The following is an 18,934-nucleotide window of genomic DNA, read 5'->3' on the forward strand; positions in this document are numbered from 1 at the left end:
ACCTGTGAGTTGTGCTAACTGTCTTTTGTAGTGTGCCTTTCCCAACAATCTCCTCTCCTTAGTAGGTAACAGGGTAGTCAGTTTTGGCTTAGTTAATCTTTTAACTTCTTGAATTGAGATTAATAGGGTCTTTTCACAAGAAGGAGTTGAACTGGTGATTCTGGCCAGTGTGGTAATGCTAGTTTTTCAACATGCAGAGTGCTATTTCTTCTTGTATCAAATGTGGTCACTTGCATAGAGTAAACAGGGGCAAAGGGTAAGCATTTAGATACTTCTGACTCGTCAAGTCACTTACTGTAGCTTTCAATTTGGCTCCTAAGAATAGGATTTCAAAACTTTAGGTTTGTACCTTTTATAAACCAGCTTGCAGTGTTAAGAGTGTTGGCCTGCGTGCACTGAGCTCTATTTCAGGCTGAGCAGCTGCTGGCCCGGCCAGCTCCAGCTGGGCACTGAACTCCTGCTGAGAGCGTGGCCGTGCTCAGCAAAGCCGTGTGGCTGTCAGACTGAGCGTGGGCACGGTTAGCAGTGTGTGCAGGTGACAGCAGTGTGCTCTGTGAGCTGTGGAACAGATCACTTGTACTTTGTGCTAAGTACCACGGGTACTTCACACCTGCAATTAAGGTAGCTCTTACCCAAGCTAATGTCCTGCCCTCCTTAAGCCCCCACTTTCTTGTGTCCAAGGCCATTTGGTGCTCAGCAGGGCTTCTTTGTACCTTACAAGGTCTAGAAAGCATTTTGTTTAACAAACAAACTTTGCTTACTTCCAATAAAGACCTTTCCTGTAATGGCTTCCAAAATCCTAAATGAAATTAGTATGAAGCTTTGAGGGAGGTACACAAATGCATGAAGATGGTTTTAAATGAACCACATAATGTACAGTAGGGCCCTTTATCACTCAGGTGATTTTGAGCTGCTTGGATGATCTCCCTTTTTCTGTGCCACTAAGCACCTAAATTCCAAGTCTGATGCTATTTTGAAACTCGATTTAGTTTGGGGTTTTTTAAAGGCTTTGTTCTCTGCATTTTCCTCAGTGCTCACAAAAATTCTGTTCATGGTGCTTCTTTGTCTTCCTCAACAGAAGAGGAAGCAACCCAATGCAACCCAATGCCCTTGACACTGCTTCTAACTGAAAGGCTGGTTTACTTGGTTTTCTGTGCTTACCTTGATGCATTTTAAAAGCTAAATCGGGCAACTTTTACTTTGCAGTAGCTCCAGAAACTCTATATAGTTTTTTTTTACAAAGGGATGTCTGATTTCCCTCTGCGTGAGAAATACCAGCTAGAGTTCCCTGCTGAATGGGGACAAGAGAAGAAATGTGTTTTCTCTTTTTGCATTTGATGAGGACTTAGCTTGCTTGCACATCTTAATCTTTAGGTGCACATGGTAAATGCTCATGTGTACAATTCAGAGTGGTGTAAAGAGGAAACAAACACAGCGCCTACTTATGTGGACAGTGAGCTCCACAGCACCATAATTGTGAATCTTCTTGCACAGGTTTAAGTCCTCAAGCTGTATCCTGTTTAGAGAAAGCATTTTCAATATGCTTCCATTAGGAAGATCACTTACAAATAAGAGCCTTAACTCATGTGCATAGATTTTATGTTTTCTGTCCATAGTTTCTTTCCCACCAACTTGTACAATTCATGGAAACTGCAGATACTTTTTCCACAGCTCACTGTCTCATGTGAAACTTGTACATCTTACCAGAACTCTTTGTTTCTGTAACATGCTTTTTTGTGGTATTATGATGCCACCTCACTAATGTAATTATTTTGTTTGAAACCAGTGTTAAGTGTCACAACATAAATAAAACCATTGTTTTCATTACTGCCTTATGACACTAATACTAATCTAATGTTTGGCTTCTTGGAGCTCTTCAGAAGAAACTGGCAGTTAAAATTTGCAGGTGTGTTCATAGATAAATTCTTAAACCAATATTGCAATTTCCTCATGACTCATTCATTGTAACTTTGATGTAAATTGGTTTGTTCACACAGATTTTCTGGCTTGCCTAGACCTGAGGGTAGATCTGGTAACCTAAGTAATGAACTTGAGATAGTACCACAGAAAAGGTTGCATTTTTCAAGGTGTTTTTCTTTGTGTGTTTTAATATTTAAGCACAACTGATGTATCTCTTCATGGTCAACACTAAGTCATCACTCACTAGCACGGAGTAATGGAAAATGACTAAGAGCAGCTACTTCTTAGGAGGTAAAACTCTTCTCAAAACAGACCTGGGCTCTTTTCAGTTACATACTTCAGTTGAAAAGTAAATTTAACAACATAAATGCAGCCTCAGTGATACAAATATTAACGTGCTGCTTTTCCTGAGTGGGTGTGACTCGAATGCCTAATCAAAATAGAGGTAGTTTGGCTAGTTTTGGTGAGGGACAGCTCACAAAAATATAGTTGTTAAATCTGTGTAACTTGTAGTTTGTTCTGACATTTCACAGTCTTAGGAAAAAAAAACCCCTGACATTCTAAATCACAACTGACTGAACCAACAAGTGTCCCTCTGCTTCTGTGAAAGGACACCTTAAGTGAGGGCGGGACAGTAAGGGTACAGCAGGCATTCAGCTTCTTGGAAAGAACTTCTGTTTCCCTCCTTCCATGTTTATCATCGCAGCACTGAAAGGAAGTGGGGAGAGAGAATGGGAAGAATATGAAAAAACAAAAGAGATAAAACAAGGGGTGAAACTTAGTGCAGATGCTGGGGTGTGAAAGCTGCAGGGGGTAGGTGGTCTCGCTGGAAGCAGGTATGGAGCTCCTCAAGCTCCAGGGGAGGCAAGAGTGAACATCCTCTACTTCTGTCAGCTTCTCAGCATCGTCCCTGTGACCGCGGGATGGAGCCTGTGACCTGTGACTGCTTCATCTTTGACAAGTTTAACTTGGATAGCAACTTCTACTTCTCTGTCGCTTCTTTTGAGGAGGAGTGGGGCTGCGTGGTGCTCCTGTCTGTCAGTTTTACATCTGGGAACATTAACACCTAACTAGTTAAAGATCTTTTTCTGTATTCTCTTAAATGAATAGAAATCTACAATGTTTTGCTGTCCTTCACTGCAAACTGGAGAATGCAACATGGTCCTGTTCACTCTACTTCAAAATATGATCTGCTCTAGTTCAAAAAGTATTCTCGGACAAAGGTTTGGTAAGAAACCCAAGCATGCACACTTGATAGTCCTTGACAGGAAAACCTGCGGTTTGCGTTTCTCCTTCAAAGACTCCTTTGAGTCTCCCCGACGAGCTATTTCCTCTATCTAGAAGTGAATCACACCGGAGAGCACCGGGGCTGGCTCTCTCTCCCCGCTGGTGGCACCCTCAGCAGGACCCATGCCCGTCCCGCCGCCCCTGCACGGCGCTGGCTCGCTGGGGCCGGGGGGCCGGCGCTGAGGGCGGAGCCGCCTGAAGGAAGCGGCCGCTCTCCACCCGGTACAACTGCTCTGGGGCCCGCCCGGGCATTCCCGCGCGTGTCTCGGCCGCGAGGGAGCCATCCCCCCGTTTAATGAAGAGCTGAGATTTAAAAACACCAAGCAGGTACTGGGCTGAGCGGGGCCCGGCGCCACCCGGCCCGCCCCGCCCCACGCAGCGTCACGGCGACGAACGCCGGGCCGGGCTGTGGCCGCAGCGCTCCGGGCAGCCGCGGAGACGGAGCGGCCGATTGGAGCGGCCGCCTGCCCATTGGTGGTCCCGGCTGTCACTCTGAGCTCGCTGGGGCGGGAGCAATCGCTGCGGTGCCGGCGGTTGGCTGCGCCGTCTGAGCGGCCGCGCTCATTGGGCGTTCTGCCTACTGAGCCCTCCCCTCTCGCGTTGTGATTGGTCGGCGCGGCCCCCGCTCTCGCGGGCGGTCGCTGCTGGCTGCGCGGGCCGTCAGTCGCGCCCGGGCGGGGCGGGCACAGGGCGCTCCGGCCACCGCCCCCGCCCCCAGCACCGCCCCCGCCCCGCCCCGTCCCGTCCCGCCCCGCCCGCCGGCCCTGGCCCGGTCTCGCCTCGCCCCGGGTTCGCCGCGCCACCACCGCCAGCAGCCGCAGCAGCGGAGGCAGCGGCGCGCCCCGCCACCATGAAGGTGACCGTGGACTTCGAGGAGTGCCTGAAGGACTCGCCGCGCTTCAGGTGCCGCCGAGAAGGGCCGGGCCGGGGTCGTGCCGGGGGACAGGAAGCGGGGCCGGGTGTGTGCGGGGCGGGCCGGGCTGTGCGGGCGCTGGCGGTGACAGGTGTGACGAGCTGCGGGCAGCCGGCCTTGGGTGGAGGGGCAGGCAGGGGCTGTGTGGGTGCTACCGTGGTGTGGGGGCTCTGAGGAGGAAGGGGAGGGCGGTGTGGGAAGAGCAAGGAAGAGGGGCAGGGTGTGCGGAGCTGGGTGTGCGGGGCTGGGTGGGCAGCGTGCAGGGCTGGGCTCCTGCGGAGGCACCGCCGTGAGCAGTGAGCACTGAGCACTGCTGGGGTCACGCCTTGGAGGAGATGGGGGTGAATGGTGGCGGTGCAGGGAATGCTGGTCAGCCCAGCAATGTCAGCTGAGACTCGGGCTCAGGAGGGTGAACTCTTTGGTGATCTGTCCTCGGTTCTTCAGAGTTGTGCTCACACTTCAGTTCCCAGCGTCTCCTGCCTGCGTTCGGTGTGGCCACTGTTGGGGTGCCAGCAGCAAACAAGCTCAGTATCGTCTTACTTCCTGTTGTCAGAGCAAGGCACGCACTCCTTTGTTTTTCCCCAGTCGAGTGACCAGTTGTCTATCATTGCTATAGGGTTATTTCTGCTTATGTCAGGCAACATTTCCCTCAGTCTTTCCTTATGTTTTTACCCATTCTATATATGTATTTTACACCGTTGTATCTAATCAACATAATTGTGCCTCTCTTTGGGATGTGTGGCTGGTGTGTGCTTACATTCACCCAGTTTCTGTGCCTGGTATTACCCTGCTAGATGGTGGACACACAAACAGCTCCGTGACGTGATGTGTCACTGTCCTGTCCCATGCCAAGCTCATATCTCAAGTGCCTGTGGCTCTGTGGTGAGCTCTGGATGTTGAGGGAAATAGTGCTGCTCTTCCTCTGCTCTCTGGCCGTATGTTCACGCCTCCTCTTTGTATCAGCTTTAGCAATCCTGTGGTATCTGGGATGTAGAGGAAGTTGGAGAAGGAAGGTTGGTTGAATGGCTTACCCTTGGCAGAAGTTGGAGTTCCTGTTCTTCCCTGCTTTGCTCCTGCCTCTGCTGCCAGTTTGTCGCTGGCTGCTTCTCCCACGGGTTTTTTGGTGGCTGTGACGTGTGTTGTTGGATCCTTCAGTGAGCTGGGTGCCCTGGCAGAGGAGACTGGATGGTTCTCTGCCAGGTTAGTGAGTTGTGTCAGCGTCTCAGTGGGTGTGAAACCTACTAAGGCTTATGGGGAGTAGAGAGAGGAAACTTCACTGCCAGAAGCAAGGCTAGAGGAAGGCAGTAGAGAGTGAGACCTCCCTTAGGGCAGCAGGCAACTTTTACATTGGCTTAGCTGTTTCACAGAACTGTGTCCTGAGCTGGACATGCTTGCTAGTGTATATACATTCTGAGAGAAGTGTATTTAGTGTTGGTCCATCCCATTTGGTGGCAATGCAGTTGTAGATTGGCATAATTTAACAACAGAAATATACCAGTACTATTATTATTTACTTACTCATACCTGCTGAAGTGCTAAATACACTCAAGCAAACAAGAAGTTGTGACTTAAATTTGTGAGCAGAAGTGTGCTGCTGTTTCTTCAAGGTAAGGCTACTAGTTCATTTGAATTTACTTTGTAGCATTCTCCTTTTGCCCCTCTTGAGTCCTTTCCTTCGAGGAAAAGAAACTGGAGAAAACCCCTTGTTAGGGTGTTCTAGTACCTCATGGTCTTTCTCCCAGTCTGATACTACTACCTTTGAATAAATTGCAGAAAACCTTATGGTGTAATCACTTGATGCCATCAAAACATCCTTCCAACCTTTAACTGATAGGAAATGGTTAAAATTGCTAGGCAGAATTCCTGTAGTATTTCTGAAAAAGTTCCATATCTTTCATTATTAGTCATCAATGTTTGCTGTTATAATTTTGGTTATTCTTAATGTTCATATAAATTACCCAACCCAAAGAGTAGACACCTTCTGATTGAAGGTTACTGCAGTGGTTTTATTGAGGGATGATAGAGACACTAATGTAGAGCAAGGTTGTGACAGAGTCCTGTGTTCTTGCAGGGGGTGGTGTGGACATAAAGCAGCTTCTTGCTTGCGTTCTTGTAGCAAAGCTGAGCTGCAGCTTTCTCTGACCTTGCTGAGCAGGAGGGTGTAGCCTCTGTCCTTCCTGTCAGTATACCTGTCAGAGCTGTTAAATAAAACTCTTGGGAGGTATGTAATGAATAAAAATGTCACAGGTTACTTTCTTATGGTTGTGGTGATAACTGGGAGGACACGGGTGAATCAGAGTTCCTGAGTCACTGAATCCCTGTTTTCATGGGGAACTATTTAAATCTTTCAAAACATGCTACTACAGTCAGCTTCAGCCACATGGCTTTCCTTGCTTATCTATTTCTTGTGAAGTTCATATTGATATTTCTTGGCTTTGAGATTTAATTGGGCCCCAAATCACAACACCTGAGGTCTGTTTCCTTGCTTGAAGTACTTGTGGAGGGATGGTGGTTTGTAGCTGTTGAGGTGCTGATATGTGATGAGATAATAATGACTATAAAGGTTCACATCAGAAGTATGAGTTATTTCATAGCAAGGCATACCAGGTTTTTTTTTCACTCTACAGTAGATGATAAAGAAATCTCTGAATTACAAAACCTGAAGCAATAATGGCTTATTGTATCACTAGATTTGTAAACTTAGAATATGCCAAATCAGTTTGTAGTTGGAGACTTGATGTTTAGAAACTGATTTTTGAGGTAGTGGGAAAGGTTATGAGTTCAGGCACACTTATGCAAATGTGTAGTCATGGTTTTTTTCTAAACTTGCTTTGAAAATAGTCTTGCTGAAATCACATGCTTTTCTGTCATGATCCCCTCTCCCAAAACATGGACACACCAAAGATCTGCTGAGGAAATGTGTTTGCAGTTCGTGTCAATGACTTCCCATCAAATGAAGAAGTTGGCTGAGGAGGGGTTTTGGAGCAGCCCTTGAACAATAAGAACTGAGCTGTGCTGGCAAGTTCTGTGTACATAATCATGCATTCCTGCAGTAGTTTTTAAATATGCAAATAGCATTGTGAAATAATTCTTTCTCCTTTAAACAATGAGAGTTTAAGTTTCAGAGTTTAATGGAACAGGCTTCTACATTGCTGTTTCATTTTCATTTTTTCTTCTTCTACCTATAAAATGTTTTTTCTCAATGAGGTATCACTGTAGCAACCACATGAATCATTGGAACTAAATTACTAGAAAGGAAAAGCAATTTTAAGTGATGTGGAAATACAGCTGCTCTAAGTAGCAGTTAACAATTTTGATAAACAGCAAGTAATAGAAAAAGCAAAATTCAATTGCTCATAATCTATGCAATTGTAGAACTCTCTTCAAAAACATTCAGGCTGATCCAGGCTTTTTATTAAAGCTGTGGTTTTGAGATCATTTCTTTGTCTTTATCTGTCACTGTTGCCAAAGTTTAAAATTTTTTGCATTTAAATTTCTATTCATTTCCTGAGACCCCAGCTGCAGAACAGATGATGGGTGAATGAGGTAGATCAAAATATAAATGAAACTGTTGTCAATTACCATTCTTAGTAAAAGTATTTTTGGGTAGTTTCTGGGTATAACTGTGGTTATAGTGTATTCCCTTTAAAGGGACTCATCTGAGGAGTCTTCCATTTTGCCTGAGCTAAAGCCCTGCTCTGGGGGCAGGCCTGTGTGTGAGGCTGGCTTGGCACTGCAGTTCCCTGCTATGTGCTGGCTTTCTTCTCCTGTGGCTTTGGCCCTGCTCTGTCTGTGTGGGGCCAGCTGAGCTGCACCTCATGCTTATCCAGGGCATGCAGGTTGAAGAGGTCACTTGTCCCATTTTCTGGCTTTCCAGATTTATGATGTATTTTTTCTCACTTCTTTTGCACTGTGTAACCAATGGTTTGTCATTAAGCATCTGTTTCCTAAATAGTAGTAAACATTTTGTCACTTAAACTATGAGTAATATAAGAAAGTAACTTATTTAACCTATTTGGAGGTTGTGTTCAGCAGTCAGCGAAATTATCAAAAGTGCCTAACCCATATGCTTAGGTCTGCTCATTACTTTCTGGAGAAAATGTAAAGATAGGAACATCAGGAGAGTAATCCCTTCAGTTCCAGTGGGGAAGGGTGTTGGAGGGCAGCTGCTTCCTAACCTGCTGTGAGGAGCAACAAACCCCTGGTGTTCAGCCTGGGTTTATAGCTCAGCGTGGATGTGGCTCCACTGCAATCACTGGGGCTGCTCCTGGGGGTGAACTCAGCCACATGGCAAGTGTGAAAAGGAATGAGACCAAGAACTCTGTGTACAAAATCTGGTTTGCTCAGACTTACCTAGCTGGTTTAGAACAAATTTCCAAAGAAATGTTTGGTCTGGGCTTTCTGCCCTTGGTATTTGGGACTGAAAAGCAAGTTTGTAACGTGCTTGGCAAGGGAGGATGGAAACTATTGCAGAAGAATAGGAAAAAAGATACAATAAGTCAAAAGAAAAAGCTGCCAAGCATTTCCTTTTGAGTTTGCATTTAGCATATCTCATACTTACGTGGTTGTTAACGTTTATAATTTCCTGTATGAGACTGCAGAAGTTCACTTTTTGTAGCTGAAGTGACGTGGAGGACAGTCTAGGAGGGGTGTCGATAAGTTACACGTGTACAACATCCCTGTCTGTGCTTCTGGGACTCTGGTGGAGTTAAACTTAGTTAAACTGATTCTAGGTTTCTAGTTCTGCACTTCTGTGGGGATTGCAGTGACTGTCCTGTTCTACTCAGGCTCTAGTCAATGATTTATTTTTAAATTTGTAACTATGCCTTTCAAATGTACATTAAGGAAATGATTGGCCTAAAGAAAGGGAGATGCATTTGAGCACAGTGTGCAATGTCAGAGCATTTTTTTTTTGAGGGAAATTGTTCAGGAATAAAGAAGGTTCATTGAGATCACTCACAAATACATCTCCAAAAAATCTCTCACACTGCAATATCTGAAAATATCTGAAAAAACTTAGTAGTAAGTTGTTAACAATCCTTCCTAATGGAGATTAGAGAAATGTCCTGAAACCAGGATGTCTTCATTTGGTTAGTGCACCTGCATTTTTAAAATAACAAAAAGTTGGCTGGCACAATTATGAATAACAAAGGATAGGGTTATTAATGGTGATTCTTTTTCTTTATTGCTTGATTATGATTTATATTAACAAGAGCAAACTAAAAATCTTAACTACATCTCAAATTGCTAATAGGAACTTAAAATGTTAACTTCCTCAGTTTTGGTCTTTTTACATTTTTATCTGGTAATGTTTAAAAAACCCACAGTGAGAAGGGAGCTTATAGTGAAAGTAGTGACAAAATCTGCACATTATCATAACATTGCTCTAGCACAGCAGCAGGATGGTTGCTGGAGAACTGATGTTAATTAAGCCTGTACAACTGATCTTTAATGAGTACTTGCAGAATTAGAGGACAGCTTATTTATGTGTGTGTGCAATGGAACTGTAATTATACAAGTCCTTATGGCCTTTCAGGTTTTAAATATAGATTTGAAGAGGTTTGTTCTTTAGCCTGGAGTGTCTCCTTTATGTTGGCTAAGCACATCTCATGTAATTACATTAAGAACCAAAGTTATGGAGATGGCAGTTTTGTATTTTTTGGGAGGGGAGGAATAGTAATGTTAAAATCTCTGGAAAAGAAGATCGGTAAATAGAATATTCATTGGGAGGGTGGCAACTATCAGATAGAAACCTGTGTCTTGGGCTAGATGGACTTTTTGGTGGCTCTGTTTTTTCACAGTACAAAACTGTGAAACTGTTGGCCTCTGAACAGCAAATGTGCTGATTTCAGCAATGTTTGCAGTGTCCTGTGATCTCTTTTCAGGCTTAGCTTCTTGACAACCTTGCACTCAGAACCACATTATTTAGTCAGCATTTTCCCCATTCTTACTTCGTGCAGTGAACAATATGGCTTCAATTATTGCTAACTTTTTGCTAGAGTAAATAATTCTAAAAATTTCCCAAAGCAAACTCTGTTCTTATAACCTGATTTTGGCAAAAATAGGAAAGAAAAACGTCTAATTTCCATTGGCTACAGAAATTACTGTTTACAGGCAAGAACCCTTTGCCTTAATCATGATGCAGGCCTTACTGCCTGAATCAGTTTAGTATCTCAAGGTGATGCAAATGCAGAAGTGTTATGTTTACATAGGCAGGAAATAGAAGAATAAATTCTGAGTAATTCAGGGTTTGGCTGGTTTTTTTTTGCCTCTCACTTGTACATGCAGAACTCATTTTAAGAACACATGTAGAAGTTTTAAACTGTGTAAATGCATGTGTGATCTCTGAGAGCAGATACTGCTGGTTTTAGATTTAGATATTCCTGTGAGTTTAGGTAGTGATTTAGGTGCTTGGCCTTTTGCTAGTGGCAGATTTGTACCAAAAGTAAGGGCTGAAGTTGCTGTCTGCAATGGAGGACCATGGGGAGGACATGCACATTAGTGTGTGGATAAATAACTGTAATGTTCTTTTAGTACATGCGGGAGTTTTCCATACTTTTGTGTGAGGCAGTGTAAATCCTGATTTTGTTGTCACTCTTTCACATGACTAAAAGATTAGACTATGAACATGAGAAATAGTAGATATTATCATTATGATCATAAACTGGAGATTTAAGCAGTCCAGTAGACTCAAACATTGTTTTGCCTTCCTGATAATCTTTTCAAGAGGATTCCTTGTGTATGTGGCAGAATAAGGATTGTATGGTTAATGTTTATGAATATTAGAAGCAGCCAGGCCTCAGATCTAGAGTAAATCAGTTGTTGTTGTGATGCACTTACTGTGTGAGGAGAAATCGAATTTATGGAGTGATCTCATGTATACATTTTCAAATTGACAAGACACAATGATAGACTAAGAAAATAATTTGTTGCAAAATAGTTCCTTCAAGTTCCCTTTATGAATGAGAGGAGATTTTGAACAGAGAAGAAGATGGCTGGTAAACTTATTGTTTAAGTGGCATGCTAGTGGCATGAGTCTTCTGGAAATCAGGATTCCTTTTTGATGTTTTAAGTTATCTATTTGATATTTTAAGACTGCCGTATTCAGGGACAATACCCTTGGATAATTTTTGTAGTTTACATTTCAATATTAATGGACATTGAAATAGTTGTATTGTGCTTTTGGACAAGAATCTAACAGTAGGTGCATGTTCACAAACTACCTTTTCATTTCATGAGTTTGTGATCTATCTTCAGCAACAGTTGTTAAAGGAAGACCTCTGCCTATGGTTTTGTCTTGATAAACATAAAGCAGAGCTAGTGGGAATTTGCATGGTGTGATTTTGAAGTTTCCAAGTTGGTTATAATGCAAAAGAATTTAAGTAGTGACATGTAGTGAAATGTCTTCAGTCTGCTAAAATTTAAAAAACCATATTCTATGCAAGACAATTGCAGATATCTATCTTTCTGTGTGCCAGATGTTAAGTAAGAACACATGCATATCAAAAACACATTTCTGTGCATTTGAAATATTCTAGTCTTCAGTTTTTAGTGATCTTGTAGTTATTATTAAAAATATGTATAACTTATGTAATGCCAGAGATCACTTAACAGATTTTAGTGTTCTGATATTCAGAATGACATTGTAGATGGAAATTTGAATTCAATCCTTTGGAACAAAGGAAAAGTGTGTTGTATTCAGAGTTCTGACCAGGAATGTTATCCCTTCTGTCTGTCAAAAAAGAGATGTGGAATATGACCTGGGAGGTGGGGTTTGGGTTTCTGCTCCTGTGGACTCTACCCAGGGAGGCACTGAGCCTCTTGTGTCCCTGTCCTGTGGTCACACAGGGATCCCTGTCCTTGGCACAGAGGTGGTGGCTGGTGTCAGTCTGTGCTGGAAGTCCTGTCCCATCCTCTGATGCCTTCCTAGATTCCAGGTCTCCAGTGACTCCCTTGCTGCCCAAGCCACTGCTCCGTGGGCACAAATGAGGCTCTGAATGTTGGTCATTTTTGGCATAAAAAGATGTAGTTTGTGTGGGGTTTGGGGGGTTTTGTTTTGAGTACTTTGTGTAAGTAATCAGACTCAGCATTTGACTGGATTCTTGTGATAAATTTCAATGTAAAGAACATGTGGTGTTACAAAAATGCTATTGGTTTTATAAAACATGCTGTTGTTATTATACTTTTGGGTTAAGATAACCCAAATAAGAACCATGGATGAAGAAGAAATGTCGTGTAGGTGCAGCAGTGTTGGGCCTTGTGTTCTTAACTGGCACTAGCAAAAGCCACTGTAAAGACTTACAGGCCAACTGGAAATGTAGCTTATATCTTCCCTAGGCTTCATGTACCATCTAAGTTGGAGTTCCTATCTATAGAAAGTGTTTAGTAAATAATGACCTAGGCCTCTTCCTTAAACAGGAAAAGGAGAATGCATCTCATCTGCTGTGTACTATCCCTCCTCTTAAGCCAGATCTTAGGCTTAGGCTCCTTACAACTATTGATCTTCATTAAGATTTGATCCCAAGCAGCTCTTGATTTGTTTTAGCCATATGTGTCAGGATAAGGTGACCTGTGCCCTGGACATCACATGTTTCTGCTCTGTCATTCCCAAAGGTGCTTTAGCTGACTTAATTTGTGTATCTGTGCATAGATACCAGTGTTTGATCAGATAAGACACCCAGCAATAATAGAACAATTGCATTGGCTCTGCCAGACAGGGCTGCTGTTAAGGATAAAGGATAAACTGTTCAAGACCACTGAGGAATCTGATGTTTCATTGAGGATGCAGCTTCTGGCTGAATTTGTGTGTTGCTAAGTTGGACACTATTTAAAAAGACTACACACATCTACACACCTACTCTGTGGGATTATTCCTCAAAAGAATCTACAGGATTATTCTTCAGAAGAATCTCCAGTTTGTGGAGAATGATTTTTAAAAGTACTCCTTTAACTTCATTTCTTTTGTCTAGTGTCTGATTTTGAAGAATGTTATCTGCCTGTTTATTCTTTCTTACTTGATTTATCCCAAGAGAATGATGAAAAATGACAAGGGGAAGCATTGAACGTGCCTACTGTTACAAAATATCCACTGAATTGTAAATATCAATCTTGAAAGATTTTGTTTGAAAATATTTGGAGTTGATTTGAAATGAAAAACCTTTAACAGGTAATAATTAAAGGATAGGTAAGCTTCTGTTTGGTTGAAAAACAGCTTACCTGCAGTTAGCTTTGATAGATGAATGAAATCCCAGGGTCTTTAAAATCTCTTGATGACTAAAAGTAGTGGGAGAAAAGATACTAAATGTACCCAGAGAAGTTCCAGGGCTGTGGGTGTACTGCATGCATTTTGTAGTTTTTATATTATAAAGTTCCAAATGCCTTTTTTTTCTTTTTTTTTAATAGTTTATCATCATTTGAAAGGAACGAGGAGGAAAGGCAACTGACCTTTCCAAATTTGAGAGCAGTAAATTTGAGGAAAACACGAATATACCATATTTCTCTATTGTCCTGCTTTAATGCTTATCCACTCTTTTGGTCTGAGATTGGATTAATTTGACTGAATGCTTCAGTGTGGAGACATAAAGGGCAAACAAACTGCTTTTTGCAGTAGGGAGGAACAATAAAACTACAAAATAAAACTCTTAATTTACATGTAAAATGCACTTTAGGTTACTGAGTGGGAGATCCATATATGTATATTCACCTAATATCTAAATAAAAAATTCAAGTTCAGAATTTGTGTATTACAACAAAGCTGCAGCCTTCTCTCTGACTGCCAAACAGAGCATTTGTACTGAAATATTCAACTTCTGAAATGGACAAAAAGGGTAAATACTTGCTGAGACTTAGTCTTCATAGCAAATCTGAAACTTCCCTCAGGCTTCAGTAAAGAAGATCGACCTGATAAAAGTGGAATTGTAGACGGCTAATGGTCCTCAGCTCTTCTGAATCGTGGTGAGCTCTGGTTACAAAGACTTTGCCAGCTTATGCTGCTTTGTACACAGCAGTGCTCCTCTAACCATGGTGTAAGGTTTAAGTTAGCAGCTAAGGGAGTTACAAAAAGAAAGGGACAGATGTTACCTGATTTTTCTGAAACGGAAGCAAACCCAAGATTCATGTTAAGATCATATGGTGTCTTTTTGTTTAATTGCACAGCACTCAGACCTTTAGTTGCCTGTAGTTTACTCGGGGTTTCCTGTGTTGGTGGTTGGGTGCTGCTGTATCAGTTCTGAGCATATTGATCCTGACAATGCTGTGCTGGGGCTATGGACTGATATTTACTCATTCTACATAAGGGGTGTCTTTCCAAATCTTTCCAAATTAGTATCTTCACTGCTCTTCAGACTGTTATTACGTACAGCTTTTATAAGCAAAGTTGCCAGGACTCCTTAGCATCTGACTGGTAACTCCAGATCTTGAGGCTAACAGGGTGTGTTTGTTAGATGTCCTATCTTGTATCTTTTGCAGTTGGTTGCTTGATGGTTATATTTATGCTTCCACTTCCTGACCTTACTACATACTTGAGTTTTCAAATGTTGAAATCCTTCATTCCATCTGCCGCTTTTGTGTTCAAGATCCTGGGTAGTTGCTGAGATTTAAAAGATTAAAGCAGCTCTGTGATGTTGGCAACTTTTCAGCAGCAAGGCTTCTGTCCACCATCAGTTCCTTGAGCTCCTTTCTGCCGTCCTTTTTTTGTTGCAAGATCTTGATACTGTAGTCCTACTTCTTTATCTGATAGTAGATCCTCCTAAAAAGCTTTTGGCCCAGTCTTGGATATTGAAATCACTAGTCAAGAGTTGTACAGGATATGTATTGTGATATGTTGCACTCTTCCCAACTTGTAGTGTAATCAACTTCTTTTCCATGAACCTTTCATGGTCACCATTGTGCCCCCATCTTGTTAACAGCTGTCTTCTGATGAACAAAACACTAAAGTTGAAAGATGAAGAAAATCCTGCTTCTCAGACTCTTTGTGGAGGAAAAAGGTTGCTGGTTTCCTGCTTAGGCTTACTGTCAGGCTCTCCTGGGGTAGAAAAAGCTTAGGAGAAAAATATTAGGGGAAATCATTGGGAAAATAGCACTGTTAGGCATTTCTGACAATTTACTCCAAAAGAGTATTGAGAGGAAAAGTTTAAAAATTTAGGTAGGTCCAGCAGGTAGCAGAGAAGTCCTTACAGTCTGTGTGATAGACTGGGTCATGTAGACTGTGAAATGCTAGTGCAAGTTTAGTGGTAATGTGTTTGGCTTCCAGACGTGTATGTTAAGGGCAATAGAACTTGTTCCTTTTTGAAGACTGATTTGTTTATAATGTTCATTATCTTTGAGCTGTGTGTAGTCTAGCAGTAAGGAACAAATTAAGTGAAGTGTACATCTTTAAAGGATTTGTCCTACTTGTTATATTAGACCATATGAATTATTGAGGAGGAACTAAACCTTGTAGGTGTAGTGATACCTACAAGCAGACCTTTGCTTTAACAATTTTATTAATTCAATAAATACCCTTGCTTTACTTAATTTGATTATTTTCTAAGTCTTACTTGAGAGGAGTAGAGGAATGGTCCTTTTAATATTGAGGACTTGATTCCCGTGTCTCTGGGGAAATTTGAAATGCAGACAGTGTTTGCTATGTACCTGAAAACTTGGCTTACTCATCAACATCATAATCTTCTGTTCAGGAAATGTATTTCCATATTTCAATCTCCCCAGGCTCATAGAAAATTTCTAGGATTTCAGGGTGGGGGTTCAACTTTCTGATTAAAAGCCCTACTATTCATATAGGGCACATAGAAGTTTTTTCAAGCTATTGATAAAATGTTGTGTGGCAATGACTGAAGAATTAATAATGAAGGGATTACTAGCATGAATGAGGAATTTTATCTTAGTGTGTCAGGAGAGTTCATCATCTGTTCCTCAGTATGGAGGGGCTCTGTGCCAGTGGGGAAAAAACTCTGCAGTGCCAAACCAGGACTTCAATGGGCTCTATGACAGGCTGCAACAGTGTTCTTTCTTCAGATCATATTTATGGTTATGACACATCTCATAATTGGTAAAACTCTACTTATATCTGTCCATGCTGTTATCCAAAGTTATTAGGCCTTATTGTTCCATGTATGCCTTCTTTGTTCCTCAGTAATGTCATGTTTCTTTTTAAGTCTCTGGTTGTCTGATGCCATAACACATGTACCAACTGTATTCCTTCTTGGCAAGCTGGTTAACGTGCCTCTGGACACCCTTGTAATATATGAAGGAAATGAAATAAAGTAGACAGTGATTGGAGGGAACCCTGAGAAGCTGGAGGGTAGGTCTGCCACCCAGCAGGACCTCAGCAAGGTAGGGGAAAGCACAGGTAGAAAGCTCCTTAAGTTTAACCCAGACAAATGTGAAGACTTGCTCTGAAAAGTACCAGCCCTGTGCAGCTGTGCTGGTGGACAGGGACCTTTGCAGCCTGGTGACCGCCAATGGCCCTTGGTGAGCAGTGAAGAGTGGCAGTGTCCAGCGCCATTAGTCACAGTGCTGGGTGTGCTCCCCTGGCCTGAGGTTGCCCTCAGCTGTCTGTGGCTGTTTCTGAACTCACCTGTGAGCAGTTGCTTTGCATCTGAAGGGTGATCCCAAGGTGCAACTGCTGTGAGAGGAACGGGTGGCAGAGGAAGAGACAAACCAGACCAAGCAGCTGAGCAAGTGTAATATCTTCTGTGGTACACCTGCATTTTAATTTGCCTTTGCATCACACTACAGGTCACAGTAGGTCCTCTGATTAATGTCTACTGTTCTTTTTGCTACCTGACACCTGATATAGAGGAGGAGACATTCATGTAAATCATCGGGTTCATATTCTTATCTTGCAATTATGCATCTCATTTCCAGGTTTTCACACTCAGTAGTACCTTTTCTTTTTCAATCTGTCTTGAAGGTGTAGTGGATGGTGGCTGAAAGGATGTCATCTCTAGTGAAGTGTAAGTTGTGCATTAAGGAGCTGTTCTGCACAGAATATGTGCAAGTAAGAGAGCTGTGTCTTTCTAAGATTTGAGGACAAGACTTTAGCAGTAGTTCCACTGAAACTGCAGTGGTAAAAATCCATTATTTCCATTTCATGAGTCCAAAGATATTAATGTATTCAAAAGCCCCAGAATGAATAGCAATTGATTTTGTGACATGTTCCTGTTCTTCTGAAAGTATATTCAATAAATGAATCAAAACTTTTCTCAGTTAAAAGAAAATAAATAAACACATGCTATTGGAAAATATTTTATTGTTGGGCTTTTATAATTCTGAATATTTTTTATAGCGATGCATTACTTCCAGAATTAATAATTATTAGTCAGTTGCCCACAGCACCTTTGACCTCTCCAGTTTGTTGTTTCTCAGCATCTGATTTAGAGTGACCACTGATTCCTGCCTCCTCATTTTCAGGAACACAATCTGAAAATGCAAGATAGAATATGATGAATGAATGAGCAAAAGACTAAAGTCAGGGTGTGGCTTGAATGGCAAATAGACTTTGTTTGAAGAGGAGCTAAATTTAAAAGCACTGGTGATCACCACTCTTCTGTGAGAGCAAACAAGCCCTGCAGACCCCTGTCCATAGCCATGGTGTATGTGGTGTTCTGGTCAGCAATGTGTAGTGACCCTTTTTTTTTTTAGAGGAGAGTTTATCCATCATAGTTCTCTTTGATTCCTGGGATTTTTGTAGTACCTTAACCTGGAAGAAAGTCTTTCACTGATCACCTAAAAGGAGTGCAGTGATGGATGTCAGAGTTCAGCTGTCCTTCACATACACTGGGCTGGGTAACTGGTGACATTCTCCTCATTTTAAAAGGCTGCAAAGTTAGGTCTTGAGTTTTCTTCCATTCTCTCCTGTATTCCTCGTGCACTGCAGCTGTGCAGGAAGCTGTATCTAGCAAACTGAACTTTGTTTAGGGGGGTGGTGGAGGAGAGAAGTCACAGCAGAGGAAAGAAACACATTCCTGAGAGTCCTCATTACAGAGCATGAAGAGTATGGGAGACTGCTCATTTATCAAAGTTGTCCTCCACCCTTAAGCAGCTGTTCTGGTTTTGTGCATTGCCATGCAGTATTTGAACGTCTTGGGAAGCCACAGATGTTTGACTCATACACTGGACCAGATTTGATCCTTATTCCTATTGCTGGAGCCTTCTGGCTGAGATCACTGTGACTGAAATCTTGCTCCCAGCTCCCACTTCACTAAGGAGCAACAGTTTTGTTACATGTCAGGTCTGGCACTTGATCCTCAGCTGTTTCACCACCACTTCCTGTGTTTATAGCTGGACAGTGGGGCTTGGCTGTGGACATGACATTTACCCAGAATTATGACAGTTTACTGTGAACTTTATGCCTGACACAGATGTTTTAGAGAGAAATGCACCTTTGCATTCTGCGGCTTCAAAAAGTATTAAATTAAGAAAAACAAGGGCAGCATGAACATAGCATGGCTCAGATCAGCTGTTTTTCATGTATTGCTAGTCCAGGATGAAACATGAAGACAGTTTTTGTAACTAGGTGGTACATAATTGGATGTATATATCTATATTCTGATAGTGTGAGGGCTAATGTTTTAAATTATTGTTTTTGTGATTGTAATCCAGTTTTGGACTAATACCTGTAAATATGTTTGCATGATAATAACAACTTCTACTAGATTTTATGTGGTGGAAACAGTAAAGTAGTCATTTCTATGCAAAGAAACGTAGAATTAAAGTGAGGTTTGGCTGGAACCATACAGCTGTTCAATCCATATCCAGCTGTAGGGCCCAGATATGCCACCCCTCTATCATATGGCAGTGGTGGGAAATAGCCCA

At 42.2% G+C, this 18,934-nt stretch overlaps 1 protein-coding gene across 3 annotated transcripts in view; it reads left to right on the forward strand.

Annotated features, from left to right (window-relative positions):
* The first annotated feature begins 3,990 nt into the window (after window positions 1-3,990).
* ACAP2 (ArfGAP with coiled-coil, ankyrin repeat and PH domains 2) overlaps window positions 3,991-18,934 on the forward strand; it is a 62,899-nt gene continuing 47,955 nt past the window's right edge. For all 3 annotated transcript variants that reach the window (XM_054515870.1, XM_036388539.2, XM_036388540.2), the window contains exon 1: window positions 3,991-4,110. In XM_054515870.1, the coding sequence (XP_054371845.1) occupies window positions 4,058-4,110 (53 nt within the window). In that variant the 5' untranslated portion in view covers window positions 3,991-4,057. The remainder of the gene's footprint in view (window positions 4,111-18,934) is intronic.

The sequence above is a fragment of the Molothrus ater genome, chromosome 10 (assembly GCF_012460135.2).
Source record: "Molothrus ater isolate BHLD 08-10-18 breed brown headed cowbird chromosome 10, BPBGC_Mater_1.1, whole genome shotgun sequence".
Classification (NCBI taxonomy): domain Eukaryota; kingdom Metazoa; phylum Chordata; class Aves; order Passeriformes; family Icteridae; genus Molothrus; species Molothrus ater.